At 40.8% G+C, this 15212-nt stretch overlaps 1 protein-coding gene across 9 annotated transcripts in view; it reads left to right on the top strand.

The window, feature by feature from the left end:
* The window catches only part of NAV3 (neuron navigator 3), a 431035-nt gene that overhangs the window by 359019 nt on the left and 56804 nt on the right, over window positions 1-15212 (top strand). For 7 of the 9 annotated variants that reach the window (XM_081211178.1, XM_081211183.1, XM_081211180.1 and 4 more), the window contains 5 exons: window positions 64-202; window positions 2446-2722; window positions 4397-5105; window positions 7823-8311; window positions 14522-14563. In XM_081211178.1, the coding sequence (XP_081067304.1) occupies window positions 64-202; window positions 2446-2722; window positions 4397-5105; window positions 7823-8311; window positions 14522-14563 (1656 nt within the window). The remainder of the gene's footprint in view (window positions 1-63; window positions 203-2445; window positions 2723-4396; window positions 5106-7822; window positions 8312-14521; window positions 14564-15212) is intronic. The other 2 variants (XM_081211182.1, XM_081211181.1) reach the window with 2 other exon arrangements.

The following is a 15212-nucleotide window of genomic DNA, read 5'->3' as shown; positions in this document are numbered from 1 at the left end:
GTGTGAATAGATGACATACTCATCTTCTCTTTCTTTCTCTCCCCCGCCTCCACCTGCCTGCAGCTGGGATGACAGCAGTTCAGTTAGCAGCGGCCTCAGTGATACTTTGGATAACATCAGCACAGATGATCTGAACACAACATCATCGGTCAGCTCTTATTCCAATATTACTGCCTCTTCAAGAAAGAATGCACATACCCATGTAGGTGTTGACATTTTCTGCTCTGTCTAGCACTGGCAGCCTGATGAATCCAGGCCACTGCTTAGGAGCTTTATTGCTTACTTTTCCATTTCACTATTGCACACAAACAATTTTTCCCCCTTTTCCAAATTTCCTTTTTATTTATTTTTGCAGGGTGGTTTATTTTTCTTTGTTTGCAATAACCGCAATCCTCCTAAGCCTCTCCCAGCACAATTTTCAGATATAATTATGCAAATCTGATGATACAGTGACATCATAAAACCACAATGAAACAGTTAATTAAATACAAAGACAAACAAGCGCCAACTTCTGTGCATGTATCTTTGTGTACCAAAGAGGAAGACCTGTTTCCTCATCAAGGGCCTGTGGAGAGTCATAAACTCTGCTGGAGTTTAATGGCACTATCACATTTTCTATTGCTCACAGCTTGAAATTTCTAGGAACTTCTGTACTTTATTCTGATGAGGAGGGGGTGGTTTAAAGGTAAAGTGTCATGCTATTCGAGATTATCACACCCCTTTTATAAATGCAAGTGCCATGTGTAAGGATACAGATCGCTGCCCGGCTATTTTAAAGAGCTGTTGTGCCCTATGTTGGTCTATTGGCCCCTACTGAGAGCCACATTTCAGTCAAGCCAGTTATTGCAGCACTGACAACTTTGGTAAACATATTGAAAACTTTTGACACATTTGAATCTGCTTCTTGTTTTCTGTTTTCGGCGCATGAGCCCAAGGCTCTTAAGAATAAACATGAAATCAAGCTAAAGAGACCCTGTTCATTGTTCCTGTTTTAAAGCCAATGGAAAGAAGTCACCTTATCGGTTTGAGCTTATAACTTTATTCTAACAAGACTCCCCAGGCCCAGGCCCGCCCCAGGCCTCAGGCAAGCTCTACATGGGCCTGGTTATAAGCAGCATTTGGTAACAGCCACAATTGGTACCAATTGTTGCAAATTATTATCAGCTGGGTATTGTAAGTGAATGCAGCGCGAAGGACATTCTCTGTAGATACCCCATAGTTTCCCATAGGCACAGCATCCATATGCAGAAGATTCCCATAGACTCAGCAGAAGCCTTCCACCTTCTCACCCCTCCATATGTGCATATAGGCACATGGTGAGATGGTACAAGAGGCTATAAGGGGGAAATGGATGCACCCCCCTGTTTGCACAACCAACCTCCATGGCACGTGAGTGAATTTAACTGAGTAGAGATCCTCCATTCCAACTAACAGCCGGTTGTGCAACCTGCCCATGCGCACCTGTAGGTAGAGGAAGGTGGTACTTAAGGATATCCTCTCCATGCAAGGTCTGCATTGTGCCCTCTGGGTTGTGAATACTGAAGGCAACAGCTTTGATTCAGAAATTCAGGAGCACGTTCTGAGGTTCTAATGCGCCTATGTGGAGCTGTCCTCAATGCCTCCATTCTTGTAGTAGTCCTGGCACCTGCTGAGCTCCATGGAAGCTTGCTTTGGTGTGGAAGGCTGCAGCTGTACACCCAGATACATTTACTTAGTGGTATTAACATTAATAGGCTTATGCTAATAAGATTCCAGGTTAACTCGTTATGTAATTCTAAGTCCATTCGACTAGTGTCATCATGCCAAGATTTGGGTGTTGGAGTCTGGAAAAAATCTGGGGCAAGAGATTATTCATTTTTAATGTTCTCTAGCTTTCCATTTTATGCGGGCCATTGTCTTAGGGTTTCTTAGGCAATGTTGATGTTCTAATCCAGGCTTCCTCAACTTCGGTCCTCCAGATGTTTTGAGACTACAATTCCCATCATCCCTGATCACTGGTCCTTCTAGCTAGGGATCATGGGAGTTGTGGGCCAAAAACACCTGGAGGGCCGAGGTTGAGGAAGCCTGTTCTAATCAAGGGGATTCAGGCAGATATGGAAGCTTCAGAGAAACACTGCTTCTTTTGGATAGGGTTTTTTTAAATAAAATAAAATAAAATAAAAATTAATTGACATTTACAAACCAGTGTTGCTTCAAGCTAATAACATTTGAGACATCTCCCTGAAATGACACCATTAGTGCCAGCAGTATAAGTAGTGTTGTTGTTCGTAAAATTAGTGGGGGAAAGCTTCTCAGAGAGACTATTAAGCAGTTGGAGCTAGGGAAGAAAGATGTTAAAGTGAATCTTTGTTTCCTTCTCCTAATCCCTAAACTCTCATGCCGTAATGAAAGAAAATAAAAGCCAGACAATTACTGAGTAATTTTCATGATATCAATTCCTCATAGCTGAAGACTGATTCAGAGAAACGTTCAGTAACAGATGGCGAACCGTGGGGCAGCAGCGAGGAACTGAAGAAACCAGAGGAAGATTTTGACAGCAACATTGACGGCAGTGGCAAATGGAAGGGCCATCCCTCTGGAGCGCTTGAAGATGCTGAGAAGGGGGGCCAGAAAACCTCTCTGTCTGTCTCTCAGACTGGCTCCTGGAGAAGAGGCATGACCGCACAAGTAGGAGCAGCGCCATCTAGGCACAAAACAGGAACAAGCACTCTCAAGACGCCTGGTAGGAATGGGCATCATCAGAAACTGAACTTGCAGTCGGTTGTGCAAATTGCTCCAAGTTATTGTTCTCATTCATAAGACCCTGAGAAAGGGTTAGGGAAATTTCCACATGACGTCTTCTCTTTTTGAGTAGAAAGAGGCAGCTATAGAGTTCTAGAGAGAATTAGAGTTGCTATTCAGATAATTGCTAAGCATGAGATGTATGAGTTGGGCTGGTATTTCAGATACACTTAGCATTCACTATGTAATAAGGAAGGTTCAGCCTTTGTGAAAGATTACTTTAAAATAGCACTATACATGTTTGTGTTAGGAATGAGTGACTAAAAATTGATAGATGAACGAAATGAAAATCAATAGACACATTTTAGTTCATTGGACACCACATCTGAAACCTGCAATTATTCCTAAGTAATAGGCTTGAGGAGTTTCCAACAGCTTTTAGTACAAGCTATAAGGCTACGCCAACCAAATTTAGCTAAGTGTTATTATTAACTGCAAACAGCTAATAATGGTTGCATGTGTCGGGATAGACAATAACAATGAATTTTAATGTGAGTGGTGATGAATATATTATAATTCGGTATGCTTGTTTCACAATGCTTGGAATTACAAGCATACACTATTTTACAAGTCATAGGAAGGATTCCAACTTACCAATGCAATACAATTAAAGAAAGCAGATCGGCTCTTACTTCACATTAATAGGTTCTGGGCCAAAACTAACGAAGCCAATTTCAACAAAAATAAATAAAGCATTATGTACTTAGGAAGCAAAAATCAGGTACAGAAATACAGAATAGGTGAAACCTGATTTAACAGCAGTGCAAGTGAAAAGCATCAAGGGTTTTTAGCAGAATACTTGTAATTCTAGGTTGCATCATCTAAATTATAAGTCCGGATCACAAGTAGTAATAGTGCCATTCTGTTTTTCCTTATACGGCGTTTCCGTGCACTCTGGTTTCCGCCACGGTGTTCCGTTGCACCAGAAGCAGTTTAGTCATGCTGACCACATGACCACATGTCTGTTGGCAAACGCAGTCTCCCTCGGCCTGAAAGTGAGATGAGCGCTGCAACCCATAGTTGCCTTTGACTGGACTTAGCCGTCCAGGGGTCCTTTACCTTTACCTTACAATATTAATAGCAAATGAATTCCGGCTCAAAGCAAACGTATATTATTCGAGGGGAAAGGTGGTATAGGCATCTGATTGGCCACTGTGAATAGTTCAGAACTCCACCTAAATTGAGTTTAACTGAACTCTCTGGTGAAATGGCCTCCATAGGTTCTGACTTCTTCCAAACATCCTGACAGGGTCTTGTGAATTTGTGTATATGGGTTTAAAAACTGAATCAGTTCATTGCTGTACGTGGATGAGTGAAGTATGCAGACATCTATGCTCCATTTAATGTTAACAATGGGGAAGTATGGCAGGGGGGGAAATGTAGTTCAGTGAATCAACCAGAGTATCTCAAGCGATCTATGGCCATTGACAAAATGAGTACATTGCATAGTGGAGTACATTCTGCCTGGCAGTTTTACACACCTCTCATCCTGAAATGCCAAACCACTTCTCTCTTTCAAAAACCATAAAAAACTATCATTCTACATATTTGCATGTTTTACTGAAAATGTACTGCTGCAGATATGAATTACTACAAAAACTCTGCTTTCTGTTAGGAAAAACAGATGATGCAAAGGCTTCAGAAAAAGGAAAAACTCCCCTCAAAGGAGCTTCTATCCAGCGCTCACCTTCAGATGCAGGGAAAAGCAGTGGCGATGAAGGGAAAAAGCCACCCTCGGGCATTGGCAGATCAACAGCTACCAGTTCCTTTGGTTTCAAGAAAGCTGGGGTTGGCTCTTCAACCATAATCTCTGCAAGCGGTGCAACCATAACAAGTGGATCAGCAACCTTGGGGAAGATGCCCAAATCTGCAGCTATTGGTGGGAAGTCCAATGCAGGGAGGAAAACTAGCCTAGATGGCTCACAGAATCAAGACGACGGCGTGCTGCACGTGAGCTCAAAGACTACCCTGCAGTACCGAAGTTTGCCGCGTCCTTCGAAGTCAAGCACAAGTGGGATTCCTGGCAGAGGCGGACACAGGTCCAGCACCAGCAGCATCGACTCCAACGTGAGCAGCAAGTCTGCAGGGGCCGCCGCTACCAACAAACTGAGGGAACCTACGAAGATTGGCTCAGGGCGCTCCAGCCCTGTCACCATCAACCAGACAGACAAAGAGAAGGAAAAAGTGGCTGTTTCTGATTCTGAGAGTGTGTCGCTGTCCAGCTCTCCAAAATCAAGTCCAACCTCAGCCAGTGCCTGTGGAACACCAGGCCTCAGGCAGCCAGGTTCAAAATATCCAGACATTGCCTCGCCCACATTCAGAAGGTAAGGGGTTTTCTGTGAAATGGCAATGTTATGCTCGGCCCACTGCCCAGAGAGTTGAGAAGTTCCAGAGGAACAGCATGCCACATAGGCCTGGTTTCTTTTGGAATGAGATCACTGAAGACTTGGGGGCATTTGTGATATTTTAGTGTATTTACAGGCTGACCATAGGTTCATTCTCTCCAAACCTACAATCTGCCACCTGTGTACCAGGGGGTCTGGACTCATCTTTTTTTGTGTGTGAGGGGAAGTGCCATAGCTCAGTGGTAGAACATCTGCTTTCCATTCAGAAGCTCTCAGGTTCAATCTCCAACATGGCCAGGTAGTGCTGGGAGAGGACCCTTCCAGAAATCCTGGAGTGCTGCCAGTCAGTGTAAACAATATTGAGCTAGATTGTCAGAATCAGTATAAGGCAACTTTCTGTCCTCCCCACATTGATACCTAGTCCATCGCTTATACTGTGGTACCTTGGGTTAAGTACTTAATTTGTTCCAGAGGTCCGTTCTTAACCTGAAACTTCTTAACCTGAAGCACCACTTTAGCCAGTGGGGCCTCCCGCTGCTGCTGCGCCACCAGAGCATGATTTCTGTTCTCATCCTGAAGCAAAGTTCTTAACCCGAGGTACTATTTCTGGGTTAGCGGAGTCTGTAACCTGAAGCGTATGTAACCTGAAGCGTATGTAACCCGAGGTACCACTGTAATCAGACGAGACCCCTTTTTTCATCTGTAAGTATGAACTGAACAAGTTTTCTTCTTTAAGCAACTGATATTAAAATTGGCCTCATATTCCACTATTTATTCTGTTTCCTTCCCGAGAATTCTACAGAGCAATCACCTCCGGCTCTCGGAAGTGATGTTTTATATTTAGATAAGTGAACACTGGTCCGTTCTGATTCTGCAATAGAAATGTGAATATTTATTTCTCAGATAAAGTAACCCCTAGGAAGGTTCTGGAGTACAAGTGCAGAGCCTTTCAAGTAGGCATCTGAGAGAACCATCATGGCTGTGAAGTGAAAAGCAGCCGATGAGAACCACCTCCCACCCCCACTGGCATTCCAACCCATGAACTTTGATTGCTAAATCATTTGAAAATCAATAAAGCTCTATGCTGTGTGCGTCTCTCTCTCTAAAGCTCCATACAGCAGCATCCTGGTTGTGTCCTCTTTAGAGACTCTGAAGAGTGTCCATCAGGGAGGAAATAATTGGGGCAGGGCCTAAATCCAGTCATTAACAGCAGATTGATGCTATTCCAGGTGGCTAACTCAGGGTGCAAGAGCATAGCTGGGGTTGGGAAGTTTTGCTTGTAGCAACTGTTAGCAAATGCAGTTTTCCCATCCAGCCAGGAATAGCACCCACATACATAGGGCTGGAAGTGGGACCTGGAGGAACTGAAACAACGTGATTTTTATAGGTAGTGGCCGAGAAGGGCATATCGGAGACAGCTTGGTATTCCTTTAACAAACTGAAAGGCTTCCTGATGAGGGATTGTTAAGGAATAAATGTCACTCTGACTATAATTTTTCTGATTGTAATTTTTCCTGGATAGCTAATGGATGCAGATGAGGAAACTGAATTTCATTAACTATATATTTTGCAAATTGTTTTTAAAAAGTTCTGGGTTGTAGTCAGCTAACTTTTACTCAGAATAGACACAATTTAATGAATGGGCCTACTAGGCCATCAATTTCAATGGGTCTACACTGAGTAAAGCTGGTTTGAATACAACCCATTGGTTTTGGATCTTCTAATATTGTAACAGGATTTTCAGTAGGAACTCAGATGGGAGGGGGTGCAAAATAAAATCCATCATTCTATTTTACACTGCTGGTGGCATCCGAACATCAGCATTTACTGATCTTAGCAACTTTGCACTATACATCATACCATAAATCTTAGGAATCCAAGCCTATTTCTTTGCTGAAACAAAGTCAATGCTGCCCTCTTGTGGCTAATTGCCAGCACAATGCTTTTGCATAAGAGTTATCAAATATGCTATTTTGGTTGCTATGGTTTTTATCATAAACGTTATGCCAATTGCTTTTTGTTTCCTTTTAGTACACTGCACTGTAAATCTAGAAAACCCTTTGCATAAGGTGATGTAGAATATTTCAGACCCCGCAGAAACAGAAATTGTCATAGCCTTAACTGTATATCCAAAACAAAATAGTATTTCTCCACCCCCCCCCCACACAATTGCAAAATCTTTTCACACATACGCAGATAGGGAACAGACCTCAAATTAGCATCTTGCATGTCATATAAGTATAATTACTTCTTTAAAAATAAAAAAAAAAGATTTTGAAATGGGGGGGGGGTCCAGCTATTTACAAGGCTGTCCAGCCCATGCTGTGCTAATTTAAAAACAAATGTCTTAACTGCTGAAGATTTTGTGCTAACCACTGGATTTGGGTGAAAGTTTAATCTTTTTACGCAATCTCATCACACAGGGCTGTTGTGCTTTTCATCTCCCTGGGAAGGTCTGTTTCCTCTCAAAAGACAAATCTTGGAATTAATGCTTTTGAAACAGTAAAATAAAGTAGGTCCAAGGGCTTAAGCGGATTTGATTGTGAGAAGCAATTGGGCGGGGGGGGGGGGGGAGAGAAGGACCTTATATTAGCTGTTTTCATTATTCCCGTGCCTTGGCTTTCAGAGCATTATTACGTGAAACTTTGGCTTTTCCAAATAACACTTTTGTTTCTTTCATTTGTTTTTTCCTGTAGGTTGTTTGGTGCCAAAGCAAGTGGCAAAACTGCCCCTGCACCAAATACAGAAGGTGCCAAATCCACATCTGCAATGCCCAGCCCTAGTACCACGCTAGCTCGGCAAGGCAGCCTGGAATCTCCATCCTCAGGTACAGGTAGCATGGGCAGTGCAGGTGGGCAGAGTGGCGGCAGTAGCCCTCTCTTCAGCAAACCCTCGGACCTGAATACAGATGTTGTAAGTTTAAGTCACTCCTTGGCTTCTAGCCCGGCGTCAGCCCACTCTTTCACGTCAGGTGGTCTCGTGTGGGCTGCAAACCTGAGTAGTTCCTCTGCTGGCAGTAAGGACACACCAAGTTACCAGTCAATGACTAGCCTCCACACAAGCTCTGAATCTATTGACCTCCCTCTCAGCCACCATGGCTCCCTGTCTGGATTGACCACAAGCACTCAAGAGGTTCAGAGCCTGCTCATGAGAACTGGAAGTGTGAGATCTACCCTTTCAGAAAGGTGAGTTTGCCATGGAGAGAAGTATTTTGATAAGGGTCATAAGATAGGCAAGGGAAATGGAAGCAGCCAGAAGCATGGCTTTAGAAATATATCCTCAAATCAAAACCAACAATGTAAGAGGGTAGGGGAGGAAAGAAAAGTAAAATAACTGGAAACGCTCCTTGTAGAAAGCTCTGCAGCACTTCCAAAGTCTTTATGCTCAGTAGAACAGATGATTCCATTGAGGGCTTTCATCAGAGGCAGTTTTAGGGTACTTCAAACGGGGCAGCCACTCAGAGCACCATTTTGCAGGGAGCACCACATCAAAGCTGCAGAACAGAGCAGAGGGTGCCGAATTTTAGTGTTGCACAGGGTGCCGCTGAAATTTGAGAACCCAAAGCCCACCACTGCTTCATATCTGCGACATTTTTTGTTATATTTATTCTGAAGTAATTTAGTTTACACCTGGGAAATTACCATCAGTTCCTATGCAGCCACTTCCATATTTATTTGACCCAGAGACTGAAAGGAGGGAAAGTGTGCATTGGGCAGACACAATAAACTAGAGCCAACAAAAAGAAAACTCCTTCTACACTCTGGAAGACATTCCAATCAAGATTATGCTGGTAGTTGGTATATCAAGGAAGAGTAACATGAAAATCAAACCACAGATTTATAAATTAAATAGTGATACTATTTCTCTAAAATCTATTCAGTTTATAATTTGAAAAAAAAACTTAGTCTGAAGTTACAAAGTGAGGCATGAAACTTTCTAAAACATTTAAACATTTTAAAAGGTTAATAGTTTCCATAGCATCAAAACTTTAAACTGGCCATTAAGCACTCCAACTTATATTCTCCTATCTGCATAACAATGATTTTGAGTGAATCTGAGTATAACGCAGTCACTGTACCTATGCAGAGAGTAAATGCTATCACATTAAAAATACAAATTGATAGGCAAATGTTCACAGGTAGCCATTGTGATGCACTATAAAAAAAGCACTTCATAGGCATTATCTTCTTATTTATTTATACCCCGGCCAAGACTGGGTTCAGGGCAGCTAACATCAGGTATAAAAACAATTGATTAAAATACAACTTAAAAACAAGATTAAAATACTACTTAAATGCAGCCTCATTTCAGTGGAAGCCCAGATAAAAAACTGTTTGGGGGGAGAAAATGTCAAATCTTCACCAAGGGCAACTAATCTGACTTCCTTAGGGCCCGGGACCTCTAGAGTGTTGCTATTTATGGACCTTAAGGTCCTCCACAGGGCATACCAGGAGAGGCAGTCCTGTATAATAAGATAATAAGGCACATCGGTATTTTTATCCACATTCTCTGGATCAGGGTCATGATCATGGGCCAACTTTGATAGGCAGGTGGGGCAGCACATCTGTCAATCACATGGCATCTTTATGATATCACACGATTGGCATACAGGTTGTCCCGCCCAGCTGTCAAAATTGTCCCAACCCTAATTGTGTTCATCTTAACTAGTTCTCATAATGTTAAATCAAGGTTTAGCATTATGCCCAGACATAAACAATGAGCACAGCCTGCTCCTATTCAAACCAGCGCCTTTCCTATTCTCATATATACTATGCTATATGAGCTCTGTTGCAGATTTGTATACTGTATTAAAGGATTCTCCATATTTGTTCTTTAGCAAATATAACTACATGGAGACATTATAAAATAATTTTTGGAATAGCTATTGAGTTTATTTCTGCCTCAAGGGTATTTAGATAAAATAATAATTTTGTCTCGGCTTTGCATTTTTCCAAGTATTCTTTGAGAGAGCATTGAAATTGCATGAGTACTCCACTGAATGGAGCAGTGTTTGTAGACTCCTAATATATGTGTATTTACAAATGTTAAGCAGTTAAAGAGGCAAAACACGCATCATAAACCAACTGATTCTACAGCAGCACAGCTCTCTAAGCATAGCCCAGTCCTATAAAACACCCATCTCATAGCATTTTCCAAATGAGGGCAAGCAAAAACCACTCCATCCCTCTGTTATATTGGTGTCCATTCAAGGCACAGCAGATGGCTGACAAACTAGGCTGAAGGGGGCTCCAACTTGCAGAAAAGCGTCCATTTAGCTGTTCTCTTCTGTCCTGCCACTTTTTGGGATTTCTCTGAGCTGTAACTGATACAGTGCAGTACAATGTAATCTGTACGGTTAAGTGTGGTACCTTGAAACAGGTAGCCCATATCTTTTGTGTAAGCCAGACACTTTTCTATACCCTCTTTCTCTTCAGCAGGGAGATGATGATTTGTTACAAATGTGGCTTTGGATTTGCATATGCAGTGTGGCCATAATGTACATATTCATTGTATTCCCTAAACCATAATGGCGAATGAATTAAGGGATGAATTCTGGCTTTTTACTTGATATTTGAACTAAACATATGTCCTTATCTGCCATTGAGTTACTACCTCGTTGTGAATATGCACAGTTCACAAATGCAGGTACAAGGTTAGGTTCAATCTTAGATTTGCTACATTATCTGCAAAAGATTAAAAAGGTGCATAATGAGGCCCTGAACCAAGGAAGGTTAAGCACACCTAAATTCCCACAACGACAACATCAATCTAGAGAAAGCTAAAGGTACTCCTTGGCTTTCTCTGGATTGATGCTGTCATTGTTTTTCTGCGGGAGCAGTTACATAAGACCGATTATACGCTTCCATAAATAATTTAACCGCAAGAGATAAAAAATATTCTACCCAGCTCCCTTTCCCTCTAGCTTAACTTAGATGCATTTGGGGTGGGGGGATTTCCCCCAATCTGTCAAAACAGATAAAATAATTGTTGGTCATCTGGATTGTAAAAGAATGTATTAAAATAGGTCTGCATGATTTGTGACCCAAGCTTGCTTGGAGCTATAAAAATAGTGAGATTGTCAAGCATTCAGCATGCGTACTTGGGGAAATCACAATGTGTGCAGACTTGCATTACAACAGAGAAACCCTAAAATGTTACTTTGATGGTATAGTGGCCACAGAGAATGCAGTTGTTTCCAAATATATTCCTTTTCGCAGAGGAAGCCATTCATTTGGAGCAGATCCCTTCTATCTTGTGCTAGATTTAATGATATTAGCAACCCTCCCCCCATCTTTTCCAGCAGGTTTTACTCTCATGAGTTGGCCTTAGGTGGAACTAAGCCATTTTTTAAAAATGAAAGGGAATTCAAATTGGAGCACATAAGCAGATGAAAATGCTAAAACCACATAAAGGTTTTTCATTTGAGTGGTATATAAATTTTGTTTAAATAAATAAAAGGAAAAACTCTGCCCCTACCAATGAACATCCAGTCAATACAATGCCAGCAGGATGATCTATGCGCCGACAAAGCAATCACGCTCCAATGTAACAGTCACAGTCTAATTGCTACTTAATATTTGTTCAGAACCTTCCCTCCATATGCAAACATAGCCATATGCACTTAAACAGGCATTTTGCCACATATTGGGGAACAGAGCCAAAGGGCACGGTCATGTTCTCCCCTCCACACATTAGGTCTATGCATGGAAGGCAAAGCATAGACAAAGTTTGCATCACTAGTAGCATCAGATATAGCAAAGCAGGTTAATATGTACTGATACTACTTTGTAATTACATAAAACTACATAAAATAAAATTTGCACACATAAAATGATATCCTCTTTAAAATTTCCAACAAATTTCATGTCTCCGTAAATCATTTTAAAGCCCAAACTGCAAAATAACACATTTTCTCAAGCTGATACACGTGTTTTTAGTAGGAAAATAATCAGTATTAGACGCTATTAAGTAGCGTTTGAAGTAGGTGGTTTAGTTTCTATCTGTTCATATTTATGTTAGAAACCAACATGGCTTATTTTATTAATACTTATATACATCATTCAGTAGTCCACTGTGTCTATCAGGTTTAGGGTATATAGCAACATTTTTTCTGTTTTTAGCCTGCAACAACCCCACATCTCTTGCCATGGCCACAGATGGAGAAACAAAGCCATGGTAATCAAATGGATTTGATTTCTCATTTGGAGGTTGTGGTCCCACCTGTCTGACTGGCATTCAGTTTGGAGGCAGGGGAAATGGATGTACTCAATAAGCAAATTCTAGCATACATAAGCTAGCCAGGGCTTCTGTGTTTCATTTTGTATTCTACTGAAAGAAGTGGAAAGCTCCAGTATTTGGATGCACATACTAATGCACATCTGATGAGCAGTGTGAGGCTCCTAAAACCAAAATATATTTAAGACAATGCTTGGATTTTCTATGGGCATCTGATGCAATTGAACAAATAAATGGAAAATGTGACAGGTTGTGCACCTCTCTAGTTGTGGCCATTCAAGGGACCCAGGAGTCTTGGACCAACATCCATATCTCATCCTCCAAACTAAACTAAGTCCTCTATATAAGTGGGTTTCTAAATTGTAGTACAGGTTGGGCAAAATAAATCAATCATGGTTCTGTCAGTTTGATGCAGCACATCATTATAATATCCTGATATGTACTTGTTTTTTATTTGGATATTATGTAAATTGGAGTTTGGTAAGTAGTTTATTCTATGGAATGTGTAAGAAAACCTGAAATCTTAACATTATATTTGAAAAATCAGTGACTGTTTTTTGTTTTGTTTTGAATAATACATGGATTTAAATGGCTCTGCTATTGCTGGTGTTTTTCATGTATTATTCAACTTTTTTCAACTCCTGAGTTTTTGTTTATTTTAATGGCTGTTCCCTCCCCATCAACATGTACATACTAGTCTGAACATCTTTGTGATCCATATGTCTTGTTTTCTAGTCTATAGATCACAGGATTCATCGCTATGTGCACAGGCTGATGTTCATGTAACCAGTATGAGCCCAACGCTGCTTTTGCAATATCCCCTGTGTGCAAATCCAAAGAACGTCTGTACAAGGCCCTTCAAATATAATGATTATAGATCTGTCTTATGAGGCTTGGCAAATAAGTGACTCATCCATCACCATTCTTGTAATTACAGTCTCTCCACAGCTACATACAGAACAACAATATCAGAAACCAAAGCGAAAGTGGTTTTCTTTGAGACACACATTGTTTTCTAACAATCATTATTAGTTGATATATATTAAAAGGTTTTAAGATATACTTGCAATAAAAGATTCCCCTTTTGGTTTGGGTGAGGTTTGTAGAAGCCCCTGAACAGCAAGCAGTGGGAGGAGAAGGGGATCATTCAAGCTGGCACCCATTGATATTAATGATTGGTTGGGCATCTCAGTCAAGAAGATGTAAGCCCTAAAAAATGTTGCTGACAGTCACACCAAAACATTGCTAGCAGTTCTTCAAGCAGCTTTTATCCTCATGCTACGGAGTGGGTTCCCTTTCCTCAGCTGATGGGTCAAGCCAGATGCATGGCCAGAGAATACTTTGGGCAGGCTCTGTCTCATGTGTTTGGACTGAGATGGATTTCCTTATCTTTTAGTTCTATTGAAATCATTTGGGGCTTACATGTCATGGGTAACTTGCCCCATTGATTTCAATGGGACTGAAATGTGACAAATTTTGTCTGGAAATTCAGTTTAGATACTTTGTTCAACAGTGATTCCCTTTTGATACAGTGCCATGATAGAGTCCCAGCCTTTTCTGCATATATCCACATTTATCATGATGATGATGATGATGATGATGATGATGATGTACTTGAACCAGGCGCAATATGTTCCCCAGTTGTTCTTGTGAAATGAGTTTTTTACTTAACCTTTGAAAACCTGCCCAGAATGACTGGGGTAACCCAGTTGGGGGGGCTGAATATAAGTTGTTTAATAATAATAATAATAATAATAATAATTCCCTGGTGATGGTAGACTTCAACAGGATAATTGTCTTTACAGAAGACAACCAAACTGAAACAGGATAAATCTTCTGACCTTGTTGCCCACATTATCCTTCCTAGGACTCTTATGCTCACATTCGTAATAACTAAAGCTGGAATGGGAATAAGATTAAGCAAATTCTCAAATCAATATGTATTTTCTTTACAAAAGTATGACTTTTTTTTCCTTTTGAGAAAAAAATAGCAGTATATTACTTGCACTGATGATTTTGAGTGTTGCATAAACGGTACCTTTCAAAGAATACATTTAAATAAATCCAAATGCCTTTTTTGTGATACAACACTTTAGAATTTATAATTTTGAAGTGCTCCTTTTACTATATGTCCTTAGGGGTTTTCTTTGTTTTAACAGCATGCAACTTGACAGAAATACACTACCCAAAAAGGGATTAAGGTATACGATGTTTTATTCAGCATGGCTGCTGTTTCTCTGTTGTTCCGTAACTTTTTTCTATAATATTTCATCCTTTTCTTGTCACTGTGTATCCTGTTTCTCCTGTTAAACAACTAATATAAAATCAATTTACAATAAGAATCCCCCCTTTTTAATGTTCTTTCACTTTCACTTGTTCCTTGCCCTCTGTCCGATAGGAATTAATTCCTCTAAAACCTTCCCACTTATTCAGATCGGAGTAATCATATTTCCCCCCAGAAAAAAACATGTTAATCAATGAACTGCAGTAAGCTTCCTTTGCTTCCAGCTTTAATCACACACTCGGAGGGCTAGGACCATTGGTTAAGCATCTGGCATTGTCACTGCTGGTATTTTCTATGCAGGAACGATATATGACTTCTTCTGTTGCACTTGAGTTGTAGCACATTGGGGTGCCAACCCTCAATTTGTGTCTGCCAGGGGCTTTGAAAAGGAAAAATCTGAAGAACCTGTCTGCTCATCAAAAAGAATGCACTGGGTAGTAATCTTGACTACGCTGCAGATGGCAGAGCATTTTAATGTGTCTCCTGGAATCAAACGTAGATGGTGTTTATTCAGTCAGCAGTTCTCTTCCTTGCACACCATCCTGTAGAATCTGAAACATTACCAT

Source organism: Podarcis bocagei, assembly GCF_964188305.1.
Source record: "Podarcis bocagei genome assembly, chromosome: 10".
NCBI classification, from domain to species: Eukaryota; Metazoa; Chordata; class Lepidosauria; order Squamata; family Lacertidae; genus Podarcis; species Podarcis bocagei.
The sequence above is the reverse complement of the archived record's forward strand: the minus strand, read 5'-3'. Positions and strand labels throughout refer to the sequence as shown.